We start from the raw sequence: 17,793 nt of genomic DNA, 5'->3' as shown, positions 1-17,793 counted from the left end.
TCCACATGGTGCTTGCTACAAAGGGAAGTGTAGTTTTCAAGGAGATGGAGGTGCCAGGGAGCAGGGAAAGGGGGTTGCTCTTTGTGAAAAACTGGTAACAGTGTGACAGCTAGGCACTAACAAGCCACAATTGCCGCTCTGAACATTCAGTTCAGTTCAGTCACTCAGTCATGTCCAACTCTTTGCCACCCCATGAATCGCAGCACGCCAGGCCTCCCTGTCCATCACAAACTCCCAGAGTCACCCAGACTCACGTCCATCGAGTCAGTGATGCCATCCAGCCATCTCATCCTCTCTTCTCCTCCTGACCCCAATCCCTCCCAGCATCAGAGTCTTTTCCAATGAGTCAACTCTTCGCATGAGGTGGCCAAAGTACTGGAGTTTCAGCTTTAGCATCATTCCTTCCAAAGCACACCCAGGGCTGATCTCCTTTAGAATGGACTGGTTGGATCTCCTTGCAGTCCAAGGGACTCTCAAGAGTCTTCTCCAACACCACAGTTCAAAAGCATCAATTCTTCGGCACTCAGCCTTCTTCACAGTCCAACCCTCACATCCATACATGACCACTTGGAAAACCATAGCCTTAACTAGACGGACCTTTGTTGGCAAAGTAATGTCTCTGCTTTTGAATATGCTATCTAGGTTGGTCATAACTTTTCTTCCAAGGAGTAAGCGTCTTTTAATTTCATGGCTGCAGTCACCATCTGCAGTGATTGTGGAGCCCAGAAAAATAAAGTCTGACACTATTTCCACTGTTTCCCCATCTATTTCCCATGAAGTGATGGGACCAGATGCCATGATCTTTGTTTTCTGAATGTTGAGCTTTAAGCCAACTTTTTCACCCTCCACTTTCACTTTCATCAAGAGGCTTTTGAGTTCCTCTTCACTTTCTGCCCTAAGGGTGGTGTCATCTGCATATCTGGGGTTATTGATATTTCCCCCCGCAATCTTGATTCCAGCTTGTGTTTCTTCCAGTCCAGCGTTTCTCATGATGTACTCTGCATAAAAGTTAAATAAGCAGGGTGACAATATACAGCCTTGACGTACTCCTTTTCCTGTTTGGAACCAGTCTCTTGTTCCATGTCCAGTTCTAACTGTTGCTTCCTGACCTGCATACAAATTTCTCAAGAGGCAGGTCAGGTGGTCTGGTATTCCCATCTCTTTCAGAATTTCCACAGTTTATTGTGATCCACACAGTCAAAGGTTTTGGCATAGTCAATAAAGCAGAAATAGATGTTTTTCTGGAACTCTCTTGCTTTTTCCATGATCCAGCGGATGTTTGCAATTTGATCTCTGGTTCCTCTGCCTTTTCTAAAACCAGCTTGAACATCAGGAAGTTCACGGTTCACATATTGCTGAAGCCTGGCTTGGAGAATCTTGAGCATTACTTTACTAGCGTGTGAGATGAGTGCAATTGTGCGGTAGTTTGAGCATTCTTTGGCATTGCCTTTCTTAGGGATTGGAATGAAAACTGACCTTTTCCAATCCTGTGGCCACTGCTGAGTTTTCCAAATTTGCTGGCATATTGAGTGCAACACTTTTACAGCATCATCTTTCAGGATTTGAAATAGCTGAACTGGAATTCCATCACCTCCACTAGCTTTGTTCGTAGTGGTGCTTTCTATTTAACTAAGATGACCATTATATCTACTACTGCGGGCAGGAATCCCTCAGGAGAAATGGAGTAGCCATCATGGTCAACAAAAGAGTCCAAAATGCAGTACTTGGATGCAATCTTAAAAATGACAGAATGATCTCTGTTCGTTTCCAAGGCAAACCATTCAATATCACAGTCATCCAAGTCTATGCCCCAATCAGTAACGCTGAAGAAGCTGAAGTTGAACGGTTCTATGAAGACCTACAAGACCTCTTAGAACTAACACCCCAAAAAGATGTCCTTTTCATTATAGGGGACTGAAATGCAAAAGTAGGAAGTCAAGAAACACCTAGAGTAACAGGCAAATTTGGCCTTGGAATACGGAATGAAGCAGGGCAAAAACTAATAGAGTTTTGCCAAGAAAATGCACTGGTCATAGCAAATACCCTCTTCCAACAACACAAGAGAAGACTCTACACATGGACATCACCAGATGGTCAACACTGAAATCATATTGATTATGTTCTTTGCAGCCAAAGATGGAGAAGCTCTATATAGTAAACAAAAACAAGACCAGGAGCTGACTGTGGCTCAGATCATGAACTCCTTATTGCCAAATTCAGACTTAAATTGAAGAAAGTAGGGAAAACCACTAGACCATTCAGGTATGACCTAAATCAAATCCCTTATGATTATACAGTGGAAGTGAGAAATAGATTTAAGGGCCTAGATCTGATAGAGTGCCTGATGAACTATGGAATGAGGTTCGTGACATTGTACAGGAGACAGGGATCAAGACCATCCCCATGGAAAAGAAATGCAAAAAAGCAAAATGGCTGTCTGGGGAGGCCTTACAAATAGCTGTGAAAAGAAGAGAAGCGAAAAGCAAAGGAGAAAAGGAAAGATATAAGCATGTGAATGCAGAGTTCCAAAGAATAGCAAGAAGAGATAAGAAAGCCTTCTTCAGCAATCAATACAAAGAAATAGAGGAAAACAACAGAATGGGAAAGACTAGAGATCTCTTCAAGAAAATTAGAGACACCAAGGGAACATTTCATGCAAAGATGGGCTTGATAAAGGACAGAAATGGTATGGACCTAACAGAAGCAGAAGATATTAAGAAGAGGTGGCAAGAATGCACAGAAGAACTGTACAAAAAAGATCTTCATGACCCAGATAATCACGATGGTGTGATCACTGACCTAGAGCCAGACATCCTGGAATGTGAAGTCAAGTGGGCCTTAGGAAGCATCACTACGAACAAAGTTAGTGGAGGTGATGGAAAAGGAGGAGCTACACACAGACCTGGAGAGAGTTCTGGGGCGTATTACTGAGTGAGACACCATCACAGAGAAAATGACCTAAGAAAAGCAGACCGACATGGCCGTGTGCGTCTGTGCGGGTTTGTGTGTGAATATCTGCAGTGCAGGACCTCTGGGGCAGGTTTGCATCCACGGGTTAATACGGACATTGAGTAAGGCTGCAGAGGAGACCTGCACCTGGACTTGCTTCCGTATTTAATCTCAAAGCCAATGTACTTCTATATTAATTTCACAATCTCATACATCACATCACTGGCCTTTTTGATTGATCATGAGGAAAGATGGGGCGGCTGTTAAAAAGCAAACTCGAGATCCCACTGCTTTAGCCACAGGCCGCGTCCATCTGTGGCCGGGCTATCTGTGCTCAGAGGACTGGGAAGAGCCCCTGCTGCTGGACCTGGGCGGGGACTAACCGGGGCTCCACGGCAGAGGACAGGGCGAGGCCTGTCTTGTTCCTTCTCTTCCTGGACCTGGTGGATCCGGACACAGGAGCTGTTTCATCGTGATGAATAAACGAGTCAGAGTCTGCTAACGGGAACGCAGACCCATGTGGCTGGAGAATGAAGTCAGGGTTGAACTTGGACATGTTCTTGGTGACGGGAGGTTCCTGAGAGGCAGACAGACTCCTCTGGGTCCAGCAGAGGGCAGGATAGATGCTGGAAGCAGGTGTCCTGGAGGAGGCGTCACCCCAGCCCAGAGGCCTCCCCTTGGGCACGCTGTACCGCCTGGCCCCTGGCACCACTTCTTTCCCGCTTATTTCTCTCCAGTGCACTCATCTTCAGGTATTTGTTGGTATTTTGTTTGCTCCCAGTCCTGTTGCCCAACAGTTCCTGGTGCTCAGTGGGCGCTCTGTAAATCTTGGCTGAGTAGATAAATAATTAGCGACAGGCAGGAACGGAAGGCGGTGTTACCAGAGCGGGCCCCTCAGCCCTGCCGGTGCAGGGTGAAAAGGCTGCCAGCTTCCGGAAGTAACTCCCCAGCTCCAGAATTGCACGCCCCCCACCGCCCCTGCCCTGAGCTGCGCCCCCCACACGGAGGAGGCGTGGCCACCCCAGCTCAGGAGCACTTGGTAACTCGGAAGGAGGTGTGAAGTGACCCTAACAATGTGAATCAAAGCTTTTTTCTTTCGAGATCTTTCTCCAGGTGCAGGGTAACAGAGCCTCTCCTCCTCTTCTTGGTGGTCTCAGCCACTCCACCCCCTGCCCCCCCAAATTGTACTTATTTCAGGCTTTGAGTAAATGGACGCTTTCCCCAAGCTTTGGGAGGGTCATTTCTTCTAGAACCCCATCCATCCACCCCCCAGCCTGGGATCCACCTGATGGAAAACAGAGACAAGTGTAATCACTTAGCGCTTTGCTGCATGGACACTTTGATGTAAATTATCTTATTGGGTTTCTGTGACCCTCAGATACTGTTCAGCTGGCGCTTTAAGATGAGGAACCAAGTCTGACAAGTGAGTGAGCTCCCTGTACCCACGACAGACCCCTCAGCACCCTACCTCTCCTCAGGCTCTTCCCTGAGGTCAGGGACAGCGTGAGGGACCGCTCAGGCCCTGGCCACCCCCAGATTCCCACCTTCGTCTTCCTGATTCAACCCAGATTTACCTGCCCACAGCTGCCCATGCATGGAAGGGTTGAGGTGTCCTAATAAACCCTGAACAAGAAAGCCTTAGCAGCTGGGCTGTTCCCACTGCCTCTTACGGGCTTGCTGTGGCCAACCTGACACAGGGAACTTGGGTGGACTCTCCACAAATAACACAAAAGTAGAGCTTTTTTTCACCTACAACAAATTAGAAATGAGTGGCTTGAGATATATATTAGGATGATCGTTTTTAGAGTTCAAGCTCTAATTTTCAGGCATGAGGCCAAACCTGTCTATAAACTCTTAAAAGCGGTCAGTAGTCGTCTGTAATTATTTTGACCCAGTCTTTTAATACCCAAGAGTCATAATCTTCATAGCTTGTGAGTGCATCTATTTAAAAAGTCACATGTTCCTGTAACAGGCTGTGTGGAGGGCAGCCTGGAAGGTGGCCAGGGACCATTTCTTACCCCTTCTCTATCATCTGGAGGAAAAGTGACTGCTTTCTGTCCTTCTAAACCCATCTACAAATATGGGCTTCCCAGGTGGCTCAGTGGTAAAGAATCTGCCTGCTAACGGGCAGGAGATGTGGGTTCAATCCCTGGGTTGGGAAGATCCCCAGGAGAAGGAAATGGCCACCTGCTCCAGTATTTTTGCCTGGAGAACCTCACGGACAGAGGAGCCTGGCAGGCTACATTCCAGGGGGTCACAAAGAGTTGGACATGACTCAGAGGCTAAACAGCAACAAAGGAGCGTATGGTTCCTCATAAACACACTTGTAATTACCAATGTGTAAAGCGCTTTCAGGTCCCTGGATGAGATCTCTGACCACCTTGGGTGTTTCTGGCATCCCAGGAGTGCGCTGGGCAGCAGGCCACACACACGGACTGGAAGGTGCTCCCGGAACAGAAGGCAGGTGATAAGACCAATTTGGTTGCACACAAATGGACATGAAACCCCATAGAAAACCCCATAGAAAAGACACCTGATGGAATTTTTCTCATGGCTCAGCCAGCCTTGACTGTAAATAACATTTTAACATCTTTAAATGATTCTTCTAGGAGCCAGCCTGGTCACATGACCCCAGCTTAGCATCCTCCAAGCAGCAAAGCCTGTCCACACCCACACTGTGCGTATTTCTCAGGAACCCACTAGTGGTGAGCATAGGGCAGGAATAACCCTTTTGTCTCCTTCCCCAACTATCTTTCTGGTGACACAGGCTTTTCCGTAACTCGGGCAGAAGGATCCCAGAGTCTCAGACAGACACAGTGGTAACTTACCCATTTAGTGTTATGAAATTTTTCATATACTTTTACAAAACCAGCTATTGATGAAATTAGAAGCTACTATTCTATTCTATTCAAAGGGCTTCCCAGGTGGTGCTAGTGGTAAAGAACCTGCTGGCCAATACAGGAGACATGAGATTCAAGCAGCACATCCCTGGGTTGGAAAGATCCCTGGAGGAGTGGCAACCCTCCACTATTCTTGCCTAGAGAATCCCATGGACAGAGGATCTTGGAGGGCTACAGTCCATGGGGTTGCAAAGAGTTGGACGTGATTGAAGCTACTTAGCACACATTCTGTAATAGATTTTAAATAACCATTATATGAATCAATTATATTTTAATATTTAAATGATATATGAGATGTTACAAAATTATTTTAATTACAAGTATGTAATTTAAACTATTATGTATTATTACAAAATGTTTTTATAAACTATTCTTGGCAACAGTAAAGTATTTACTCTCATTGAAGTATACTGAGTACCATTTTTTTGAAACCATGTCAAGCATCATGAAAATATTAGGATTCTGTCTGTCCTATAGAACTGCTAAATAGTTATCTAAACCCTAGTTTCTACTTTTAAAAAAATGTCTATTAAATCTATTTTCACTTTAAAAGCCTGGATGCTGAAAAGGGAAGTGAACAAACCTTTGAAGTAGATGAAACTCATTTTTAATTGTCAGAATTTAGAGTCTAGTTTTTACACCTCTTTTTTAGAAACAGTTACTGCCCCTTCCCCCGCAGTTTTCCATTTTCTTCTGCACCATTAAATCATACTGTGGCAATAAAATAGTCCCAAGCAATCTCTGTAAGTCAGCATTCTACCCGTGGGAGTGGAAAAGGCACCATGGTAAGGAAGCTCAGGGTGTCTTGAACCACCCCACCATTGGTAGTAACTCATGGTATATAAAGTCTTCATTCCTCATGCAAAATCACATCTAAGCTTTTGAAACGAGGCTGTTTGCTATTAGAAGCCATCGCCAACTATTAGAAGCCCTAGTCTGTTTCATTGAGGGAAGCTGAAATGCGTTCCTGTAGCATACACCACATGTCACACAATGGACAGCCTCTTGGGGGCAGTGTAAACCACTCACACCTGAAAGGCCATAGTTAAATTCAACAAGAGCATCTAATTATACCCCGTTTACATATCATAATCTGAGCCTTTGAAAATAAGAGGAACCTATAATGAATGGTTCCTTGCAGATCAAAAGAACACGTCATATTTTAAATTTTCACTTAAAAAACGTGTAACAGAGTTTGAAGCATTAGGGAGCGCGTCCACTGTTGAGGACTGAAACGTCAAAGCAAATAAAAGAACCAAGATTCTCTGTGTTCACCTTTAATGCAGGGGAAATGGCAAAGAGAGCCCTAAGTGGATCAACCAGACCCTGTGCTCTTCAGGCCCTGGCGTTTCTCTCCTTTCCTCAAAGAAACGGAGACAAATGCCATGTCCTTTGCCTAAGTAGGCATGGCCACCAGGGCCAGCTTTGCCCCACGAGGACTGGTTTTAGAGAAAAGTGGCAGAGGCTCTGAGTCTGCCTTCAATGTGACACTTTCAGGGGTGGGGTAGGGGGCACAGCCTCTAGGGGCATCTGGGGTTGCATGTGCGATCTACTGGGGAGGGGGTCAAAGGTGGCCCTGAAGCCGAGCTGTACCCGGGGTGGGGTGGGGGGTACCACCGGCTGACTGTGCCCCACGGCCGAGCACAGATCGCACTCCTCTTCTATCTAAACACGACGACCACTATAGTTACACTGGTTTTTTGGACTTTCCGGAACAAAATCGAATCAGCAAGTAACACAGCTCAGTGACATTGAGCAGGATGCAAATTCCAGACACTGCGATCATGAAGACTGTGAAGACGGTCTTCTCTGTGGGCCTGGACACGAAGCAGTCCACCGTGTTGGGGCAGGGCCAGGCATTGCACTTCACCAGGCGCTGCATGGCGAAGCCATCATACATCACGTAGAAGACATACATGAAGGCAGCCTCGAAGATGACGCGGAAGAAGATGCTGCCCGTGTAGGTCCACCACAGAGAACCCTCGATCCGGACCTTTTGCTTCTTGATCTCTTCAATGTCCTTGAACTCGGTCTTTATCTCTCCCCTGATGAACTTGCGCTTCTTCTCGTGCCTGTAGTAGGCCACGTGCATGGCCACCAGCAGGGCAGGTGTGGACACAAAGATGAGCTGCAGCGCCCAGAGCCGGATGTGCGAGATGGGGAAGTAGTGGTCGTAGCACACGTTCTTGCACCCAGGCTGCAGGGTGTTGCACACGAAGTCGGCCTGCTCGTCCCCCCACACCTCCTTGGCGGCCACCACCAAGATCATGATTCGGAAGATGAAGAGGACGGTCAGCCAGATCTTGCCGATGCTGGTGGAGTGCTTGTTCACACCCCCCAGGATCGTGTGCAGTCCACCCCAGTCCATCGTCTCGTTTGGGCGGCTTGTGCTGGAAAAGAGAGCGACACAGCACAACACGGGGTAAGCATGTGGGACCAGCTTGGAGAGGCTCAGAGAGGCTGGCCCATGAGCACCAGCCATCTCAAAGGGCCAGTTCTTACACAGCCTCCCTCAACAAGGGGAAACAAGAGCAACCAGGCTTGCCATGGGGTTTGCAGTGCAGCAGGCAGTTGACCGTGGACGCGTTCTCTGTTCTCTAGTAAAGAGGGGTGTACTCACCCCAGTAACGCACCCAGCCTTCAGCACAATGAACTCGTGGGGTGGGGAGGGAGCACCCCAGCAAATGTGCCCACTGACCCAGGGCCCTGGGTGTGCTGACCAAACCCTCAGCAGACACCCCGTTTGGGTCTCCCTGACCCTCCAGCAGCATTCAGCACTCCCAAGTGTTTGCTGGCCTCCAGCTCTGGATGGTACTCTGGGCTCGTGCCTGCTGGGGCCAACCTCGCCTTCAAGGCCAAGAGGCCATGTCTCCACACAGCACCTCCTTCCTTAAGTTATTTCAGTTTTCTGGACATGGGATGCAGTGGCGAAATGACTGTCCCCAAGGGTAAAATTCATGTTTAACATTTCCCAATGGGTGTCACTTCCTTTCCCTGTACAAAAGGGAGCCAGTTAGAAACGGTCCTTCCTCAGGGAAGAGCCAGTGTGTGCCTGGGTTTCTGTGTGCGCTCTGTGTGAGGGCTGGGGTTCTCGTTGTCCTGCTGGGACTGACCAGTCAGTCAGTACTCAGGTTTGAAAACTGTTCAGATGGTGCATTTTTATTGTGGCTATGGTTTTAATTTAGACGTGCTTCTAAAGAGGTGCATCGTAAGAAAATAAATAAAAGCTTAACTCAGTGAGTCCCCAGGGACTGGCCGTTGCAGGCACCCTCACGGTATTGAGGGTCAATGTGGACGCTGGGAGGTGACATGCTGCTCACTGGAGAGGACCTGGGGAGCCCGGGCATTCGCCTCCAGGAGCTGGTGGCCTTCTCATCGCAGGGTATGAACTGTCTTCATTTACGTGCAGTCACACCCGTCTGTCTCAATCAAGCCTCTTATAACAAGGCTCCACCCTCCACACAATCTGATGAGTAATCTGTGTCTACACCTTCCGAACTGGTTCTCAGTGCTTCTTCTTGCTTAAAAGCTTAGTGTTCTCCTTATTCTGAGCAAGTCGGGTCCTGTTTCCCGCTGGACTTCCCGAGTAGCCAGGGTAGGGGGAGTGTGCAGTCTGATCACCCAGCCGCCTATGGGGCACTGCTTGGGGCACCCAGGCCTGGCTGAACCATCCATGGCCACTCCTTCAGAGGAGGCAGCCCAGACACGAGAAAGTCAGGACAGGAGAGCTATGAGCACTGAGACACTTGGGCAGCTTGGCTTGAAAGAGGGAAATGTCACCTGGAAAAGGCTCAGCCCTGACCCTGAACACAGATGGCCTGGAGGCCTTGAGTTCCTCTGAGCTGGCCCGTCCTGGCCGGCAGCGTGACCACCATCCCTGTGAAATCAGACCCTCCACTTCTCGGCCTCATTTACTAAGGGCCAACAGGACACTCTCTGAATTAGCCCGTGTGACTTGTATCAGTGCATCTGGCTAAAGATTCGGGGTGGGTGGGTGCCAGCTCAGGACCCGCATTCCTTTAACCAGTCAACCAGTGGCTGATGTTCAGAAAACAAAGTGGAAAGTAAACCCTCCATCCTTGTCCTTTTGTAAAAGCTCTTGGTTGGGCGGCAGCTTCCTGTCCAAAGATCCCTGAGGCAGAGGAGCTAATTAAAGTTTGACCCCATGGGACAGGGTGACAGGAGAGGAGGGCTGGCCTGGTGACCAGGCCGGACAAAAGCATTCTCAACATTCATCCTGGCACTGACCCCTGCCCTTCCTGACCTGTCCACACCACCTGCTCGGTGGGCGGAGGGGCGACCTTGTCGGGGGGTGGGGGGGTTGCTGCTGGGTGAGGCGCAGGTTGTATAAAGGTCACCAGGAGTCCTTCACCCGTTAATTCCTCAACCCTCACTTTTTGGGTGGTGGCCCTTGTCTCCACAGACTCCGCCCCCGACTCAAAGAGGGGATGGGGACGCGGCTGTCACCGCATCTAGAGACGGGGGGCGCGGGGTCAGCTCTCAGGATGCGGGAGGACGGTGAGGCCTGGGCCCCGGCAGGCGGGGGAGCCCCGAAGCACGGCTCCCCGTGTGTAACCGGCGCCCCGAAAGCCGCCCCCACGACTGCGCTTGGAAGCCCAGCTAGGAACTCGAGCTCGGCGAGGGAAAGAGGCCATGCCGGCCGCTGGGCTCCCGCTCGGCCGCGGAAGGTCAGCTTCCTGCAGGTTGAGCTTCCGCTTCAAGCCCGAGACCGCGTTTTCTTTCTGAGCGAAACCTCCGGCGACCGGAGGCTCCGGGTGAAGAGCCCGGCGGCCGCGCCAGCCTTGCCGGAGGAGCCGCGAACACCCCGGGCGAGTCCGCGCACCTGTCCGCTCCCGGCCCTGCTCCCGCTCGACCGCGCGCTGCGCACCAGACTCGGCCCGAGGAGCTCCGGCCACAGGTTCGCGATCGCCTCCCGCCCGGAGCCCAGAGCCGCTGTGGCCACTGGCCCGGGCGCGGGGCCTCGGTGCGCGCCGGGTGCAGCCTGGGGACCCGGGTCCCTCCCCGCGGGGTTCCAGAGCCCCTGGCGGTCCCGGGGTCCCTCTCCGAGGGGCTCCACAGTCCCTGGTGGTCCCAGGCTCCCTCTCTGAGGTCCCTCTCCCCAAGGGGTCCCACAGCCCCCTGCCTTTCTGGGCAGCCGAGAGTGGTCGCCGGCCTTACCGGTGGGAGCGGGGCGCACGGGCGGAACGCGCGGCGGCTGCGAGGGAGTTGCGGGGATCGCGGGGGTCGCGGGGGTGTCTGAGTCCGGAGAGCGCGGCGCGCGGGGCGCTCAGGCCTTCGACACCTGTTGGACCGGCGGCGCCTTTTAACCGCGCCCCGCACCCCGCCTCCTCCCGAGAGGTGTTGAGAAAGTTCGGAGGGGGCGGCTCCTCGGCGTCCGGCCGCCCCCAGCGCCGAGGGGCGGGGCGCGCCGCCGGGGGTCCGCGGCGCTTCCCCCGGCCCGAGCGCGGTGAGGCTGGGGTTCCCAGCGTCTCGGGCGCAGGGTTGGGGGGGGTGTGTGTGTGTGAAGTGAAAGGTTTGGTGCCGTTGCTGTTACTGTGGTTTCTGCCTGGACGGGTCCTAGAGTGCTGTGGTGGTCAAAGCTCGGATTTAATTAATTAATTACTGCAAAATAGTTGAAGAGAGTGTTCAGGCGCGGAGGGCCGTTACTTCCGAGGCTCTGCGGGCGCGCGGGTGCCCGGGCCGCTTCCCTCCTGGGAATGTGGGTTCGCGGTGGGCGAGGAGGGGCAGCGCTGCGCTTGGCCGAGTGCCTGCTTGTTTCTCCCCCAAACCTCACAGGCAGACTCACAGGCAAACGTCTCCTTGAGTTTCCTGTGTGACTCCATCCCTCAACTATGCGCCGAGGGCCGGGGCTGGCGGTGGTGGGGAGACCCTGCGGGCGCACCCAGGCCTGCGCCCCAGCGAGGGTGCTCGGGGCCCTGCCGGTGTACTCCGCCTCCCACGGCCGAGAAATCGCGAGGACGTTACCCAACTCGGGGTCGGGGGGCCGCCACGAATGAAGTCCCCAGACCCCTGCCCTGCACACTCGCCGGGAAGGGGAGCTCGACTGGGGTTTCTGGAGACGATCCTGGGGAGCCAGCTCCTCTCCCGGAAGCCTGGTCTCGGATTACAGGGTTCATTGTTCCCCTGTGGTTGGGTATTCTGAGGTCCACAGACAGCGGATGGAGAATTAAAATCGCAAGACTGGGCCGGGTCTGGGAACCTGTGTCTAGCATGAGGGGTGGGAGTGGGGGCCAGGATCTGGCTCCAGGATTCCCTCAAAGAGGGCCGCCGCGAGGTGCGGGCGTACTCTCTCCCACCTCCGCTTTACTTGAGTCGTCTTTAAGTTGAGCAGAGATGATTCACCCTGACAGGGCAGATCTGGCCTTACAAATGAGTTTCCCATGAGTGCCAACACTGGCGTAAAGATATTGACTTTTCCTTGTAAAATTTGTACCCCATCGTCACGGGCCAGCTTGGACCTTTCTTGCCTGGAGAACCTGACTTTGTCCCGCGGTCACTACCCGACCTTGCTGCCCAAGGTCTTAGTTCGGCAGGGAGTGTTCACAAACAGAGGAAGTCCAGGAAGGCCCATCTGAAAGATGTGCTGAATCGGCAGGTTGGAAATGACGGCAAAGGCGGGTGGCTGGGGGAGAGCTCGCTGCCCACCCGCAGCCTGGGGCCACCCTTCAGGTGGTCAGGGGCAGCGCTCTATGGGGGGTCTCACATTGGAGTGAAGGAAGGATCTGGCATCTTTGTAGAAAGCCAGCTGATAAAGATGGCTTGCAGATTGAAAGTTGATTCGCTTTCTCCCACTGACAAATTTCTCCTGGCTTTTTGTGTCTATAGCAAGATTGCAGGTTGCTGTTCAGCTTCTCTTTCCTGTTTTCCCTGACTTATTCTCCTGATTTGCATAATGACTGCCGGGTTGTTGGCTAATTGTATATCTAGCCACTCTGCGTTTTGGGTTTTATAGTTAGAATGCCTACAGCTCTTAACTCTTAATTACAACTCAGCACTTGATTTCCTTCTGTTTGTTGTGACTTTTGTTATTTTCTGTGTGGGTGCTTTCTTCCCAACCAGACTTGGATTCCAGTGGAGCAGGAAATCCCCTGGAGGTATTTCTGTGTCCTCCAGAGCAGAGAAGGGGAAGAGGAAGTGATTGAACAGGGTCTCAGGTCTGGACACGTGGAGTCACCATCACATGATCTTAGATGGGTATGCACTTAGCAGATCACACCAGGGGTTAATCATTTTTCTTTATAAATCCTGTAATTATGTTGTGAACAGTACACTCATGTTGCTGCATTATTTTTGGTTAAAAGCATTACTGTGTTATACGTAAACATTGAAAATAAGCCTTCATCCTGTGACCCTGGGTTCAGGTCTTCATTTTGAATATAACAGCCCCCGGAGAAGGCTGCCTACCCCCACCCTGACCTCAGCTCCAGCCTCCCCAGCCTGATGGGCACACCTCTCTGGCCTTGTCTACTGGGCGCCGAACACAATAGAGGATAGGTTTGGAGTCTGATGGAAGAGCTTGGTGTCTCCGGGGTAGGGCTCAAATGAAGCTGATATGGAGGACTGGCCCTTTCCAGGGATGGCCAGGCCCTTCCTTGCTAAGTCACTTCAGTCGTGTCTGACTCTGCGACCCCATAGACGGCAGCCCACCAGGCTGCCCCGTCCCTAGGATTCTCCAGGCAAGAACACTGGAGTGGGTTGCCACTTCCTTCTCCAATGCATGAAAGTGAAAAGTGAAAGTGAAGTCGCTCAGTCGTGTCTAACCCTCAGCAACCCCATGGACTGCAGCCTACCAGGCTCCTCCGTCCATGGGATTTTCCAGGCAAGAGTACTGGAGTGGGGTGCCATTGCCTTCTCTGAGGCCCTTCCTTACTGAGTAACTATTAATGACTAACTGGTGCGCACCTGTCACTTCACAGTGTCAGCGCTGCGTTGATGAAGCATGCTTTGTAGCAAGCAGTCAAATCCCAGGTGTTCACAATTGAGCTGAACCTTTGTGCAATTGTCGGGCTGTAAAGGGAAATGCTAATGTAAAAAGCTATTTGATATTTTAATTTGACAGTTGTTTTTATCAGTAAACCAAAAAAGTTGCTATTGAGCAAGAAATCAGTGTGAGACAAATACGTATTTCTTAACATATTGTAATGAATGATTGCCTGCCAGCTGCCTGATGGGGCAGCCCCCGGAACTTCCCTTGGGGAGGATGCTCTGAATGCATGTAAAGAACGTGTCAGTGAAATTTCTGACTCACAAATCCTATGTAGGTGATATCAGAAATGCTCCAGACAAGAAGGGACTTGTGAGAGGTGGGCGCCCTGCCTTAACTCTTGGCAGCTTGGGGGTCACTGGATGTCTCTGAGCTATTGGTTATAAGCCATTAGCTACTGGTCTGCATGCACTTTCTTGACTTTGCTGTTGAAATATTAATCATATTAATAATTGACAAAAAGGGAAAATTCAACCCTCAGATGGGCAGATATTAAGAAGCCCTGGAGTCTCTGTGTAATTAGTTAATAATGACTTACATATGATAATATCATTTTAAAGCAGGAATGGCCCTGGTGTGATCCTTTCACAGTCTTGTGGAAAATTATCCCAGGAGAACAGCATCACACTGAGATTTATCCCTGCACCATATTTAGCAACCCACACCCTCACTTGTACACCCTGAAAATTGTTAATGTCAAATAATTTTGGGGAAAAAGACAAACTGTTCCATTCCAAGTAAGTAGAACAGAAAAAGACTTCAGATATGACTATTTAATTGTTTTCTTCACTTTCAAATTAAAGTCATAAAAATTCCAACTTCTGAGTTGTGACTGAAACTGTTAAAGGCCTTTCCGTTTTCCTCATACTATTTTTGGGGGCAAGGGGTGCCCCCCACCACATGGCTTGTGTGATCTTAATTCCCTGACCAGGGATCAAACCCAGGCCCTTGGCAGTGAGAACGCAGAGTCCCAACCACTGGACCAGGAGGGAATTCCCCTCACTCTATTCTTATGTTCATACATAAACTATTTGGGGGAAGTTTGAATTGTTGGATGTGTTGGTGGCAAGGAAGTGGTAAACAAGTTGATTTCCTTGGCCTTACTGGATGGGTACATGCTCCTACTGGCAAATGCATTGTGTAGTTCTTGTTTGCAAACTGTGGAGAAAATACAAAGATGTTTCCAGATGTATTTGTATCAAGAGCTTGTGTTGGTCAGAAGTGAATCAGATCAGATCAGATCAGATCAGTCGCTCAGTTGTGTCCGACTCTTTGCAATCCCATGAATCGCAGCATGCCAGGCCTCCCTGTCCATCACCAACTCCCGGAGTTCACCCAGACTCACGTCCATCGAGTCAGTGATGCCATCCAGCCATCTCATCCTCTGTCGTCCCCTTCTCCTCTTGCCCCCTCCCAGCATCAGAGTCTTTTCCAATGAGTCAACTCTTCGCATGAGGTGGCCAAAGTACTGGAGTTTCAGCTTCAGCATCATTCCCTCCAAAGAAATCCCAGGGCTGATCTCCTTCAGAATGGACTGGTTGGATCTCCTTGCAGTCCAAGGGACTCTCAAGAGTCTTCTCCAACACCACAGTTCAAAAGCATCAATTCTTCGGCACTCAGCCTTCCTCACAGTCCAACTCTCACATCCATACATGACCACAGGAAAAACCATAGCCTTGACTAGATGAACCTTTGTTGGCAAAGTAGTGTCTCTGCTTTTGAATATGCTATCTAGGTTGGTCATAACTTTCCTTCCAAGGAGTAAGCGTCTTTTAATTTCATGGCTGCAGTCACCATCTGCAGTGATTGTGGAGCCCCAAAAAATAAAGTCTGACACTGTTTCCATTGTCTCCCCATCTATTTCCCATGAAGTGATGGGACCGGATGCCATGATCTTCGTTTTCTGAATGTTGAGCTTTAAGCCAACTTTTTCACCCTCCACTTTCACTTTCATCAAGAGGCTTTTGAGTTCCTCTTCACTTTCTGCCATAAGGGTGGTGGCATCTGCATATCTGAGTTATTGATATTTCTCCCCGCAATCTTGATTCCAGCTTGTGTTTCTTCCAGTCCAGCGTTTCTCATGATGCATAAAAGTTAAATAAACAGGGTGACAATATACAGCCTTGACGTACTCCTTTTCCTATTTGGAACCAGTCTGTTGTTCCATGTCCAGTTCTAACTGTTGCTTCCTGACCTGCATACAGATTTCTCAAGAGGCAGGTCAGGTGGTCTGGTATTCCCATCTCTTTCAGAATTTTCCACAGTTTATTGTGATCCACACAGTCAAAGGTTTTGGCATAGTCAATAAAGCAGAAATAGATGTTTTTCTGGAACTCGCTTGTTTTTCCATGATCCAGCAGATGTTCGCAATTTGATCTCTGGTTCCTCTGCCTTTTCTAAAACCAGCTTGAACAGCAGGAAGTGAATACAAAGCTGTAACTCCCCAGGCAAACTGGTAGGGAGAACTGACTTCTATTAAATATAAAAATTAAATTCTGTAAGCTCTGGTGAGCTGGTCAAATGGAAACTCTGCACAACTCATAAAGGAACAAAAGAGAGTTGTACATTTTAGTTGTGTTAGGACAATATTGTGTTATATATCATCTTGAAGAGGTCCCTAACTTAGAATAAGTTAGGATCTAGTAAATACACTGGCTTTCCTGGTGGTGCTAGTAGTAAAGAACCCATCTACCAATGCAGGAGACCCAAGAGATGCAGGTTCGATCCCTGGGTCAGGAAGATCCCCTGGAGGAGGGGATGGCAACTATTCTTGTCTGGGAAATCCCATGACCAGAGGAGCCTGGCGGCTGTGGTCCATAGGGTCCCAAAGAGTCAAACACGACTGAAGTGACTTAGCACACAGCACACACACAGCACCCTGGTGGCTCAGTGCAGGCCACCTAGTTCGATCCCTGGGTCAGGAAGAACTCCTAGAGAAGGGCATGGCAACCCACTGCAGTATTCTTGCCTGGGAAATTCCATGGACAGAGGAGCCTGCTGGGCTACAGTCCATGGGGTCTCAAAGAGTTGGATAAAATTGAGCAACTAACACTTTATATGGATTGCTTTAGTAAAAAAAAAAGAGAGAGACATAGGTTTGATAAAGGGCAGCAGAGCAATGAGTCCTGGTGTGAACTGAGTTTGCTGGACCCTGGCAGATTTTTGTGCAATGCTCGTGTGGACTGTTCTGGTTTAAATCTGATATTATCTGGAGTCCACTGTTCCAGGTCAGTCTTGCACCAGGTGGCTATCTGTTCTCTGGTTGAAAGCCCTCTTTGGGAAATGGACATGGAGTCTTTGATATTAGAACTGAGAGCTGGGTTTGTCCATTAGCCACCCACCTAAACCTCTCCTTGAACTGTTTCAGAACCTTTCTACTTTGGGGGAAGAAGTACATAGTGGTGTATTGAGTTCTTTGATTTCATCTCATTTTTGCAAAATCACTTTCATGCATTGGAGAAGGTAATGGCAAACCCACTCCAGTGTTCTTGCCTGGAGAATCCCAGGGACCGCGGAGCCTGGTGGGCTGCTGTCTCTAGGGTCGCACAGAGTCGGACACGACTGAGGTGACTTAGCAGCCCCAGTGCTGGGAAAAAGGCACTTGTAACACCCAGAGTACCCAGTAGATGGCACTAGGAGGACTCGACCAGGGGACACCGGGAGGATCCAGGGCCAAAGAGTATCTTTAAGTCCTAGCATTACTGTGAACAGCTCCTCAACAGACTGGGAAACAAATGTCTTTCTTTCATTCACAATGGAATGAAATAGAATAGGAAAAATCAGAACATGGTGCTCTTAATAAGAGTTAAGTCATGTTTCAGGCAGTGTTTGTTTCATGAGTGTTTTCATCTTCACGTGGGTGCTGGCTCCAGGGTAAAATGTACCTGCTGCTATAGATTTGTCATTCCCAGGGTGACAAGATAGTCCCTGTGGCCTCAG

At 49.9% G+C, this 17,793-nt stretch overlaps 1 protein-coding gene across 1 annotated transcript; it reads right to left on the bottom strand.

The window, feature by feature from the left end:
- Positions 1–6,100: 6,100 nt before the first annotated feature.
- GJB2 (gap junction protein beta 2) lies at positions 6,101–11,198 on the bottom strand. The gene is made up of 2 exons (XM_019971529.2): positions 11,028–11,198; positions 6,101–8,239 (listed from the first exon to the last, which is right to left on the bottom strand). The coding sequence occupies exon 2, from the start codon at positions 8,215–8,217 to the stop codon at positions 7,537–7,539; it is 681 nt and encodes a 226-aa protein (XP_019827088.1). The 5' UTR covers positions 8,218–8,239; positions 11,028–11,198; the 3' UTR covers positions 6,101–7,536.
- Between the last annotated feature and the right edge of the window lie 6,595 nt (positions 11,199–17,793).

The sequence above is a fragment of the Bos indicus genome, chromosome 12 (assembly GCF_029378745.1).
Source record: "Bos indicus isolate NIAB-ARS_2022 breed Sahiwal x Tharparkar chromosome 12, NIAB-ARS_B.indTharparkar_mat_pri_1.0, whole genome shotgun sequence".
Classification (NCBI taxonomy): domain Eukaryota; kingdom Metazoa; phylum Chordata; class Mammalia; order Artiodactyla; family Bovidae; genus Bos; species Bos indicus.
Note: the sequence above shows the minus strand (reverse complement) of the source record. Positions and strands in the feature narration are given on the sequence as shown.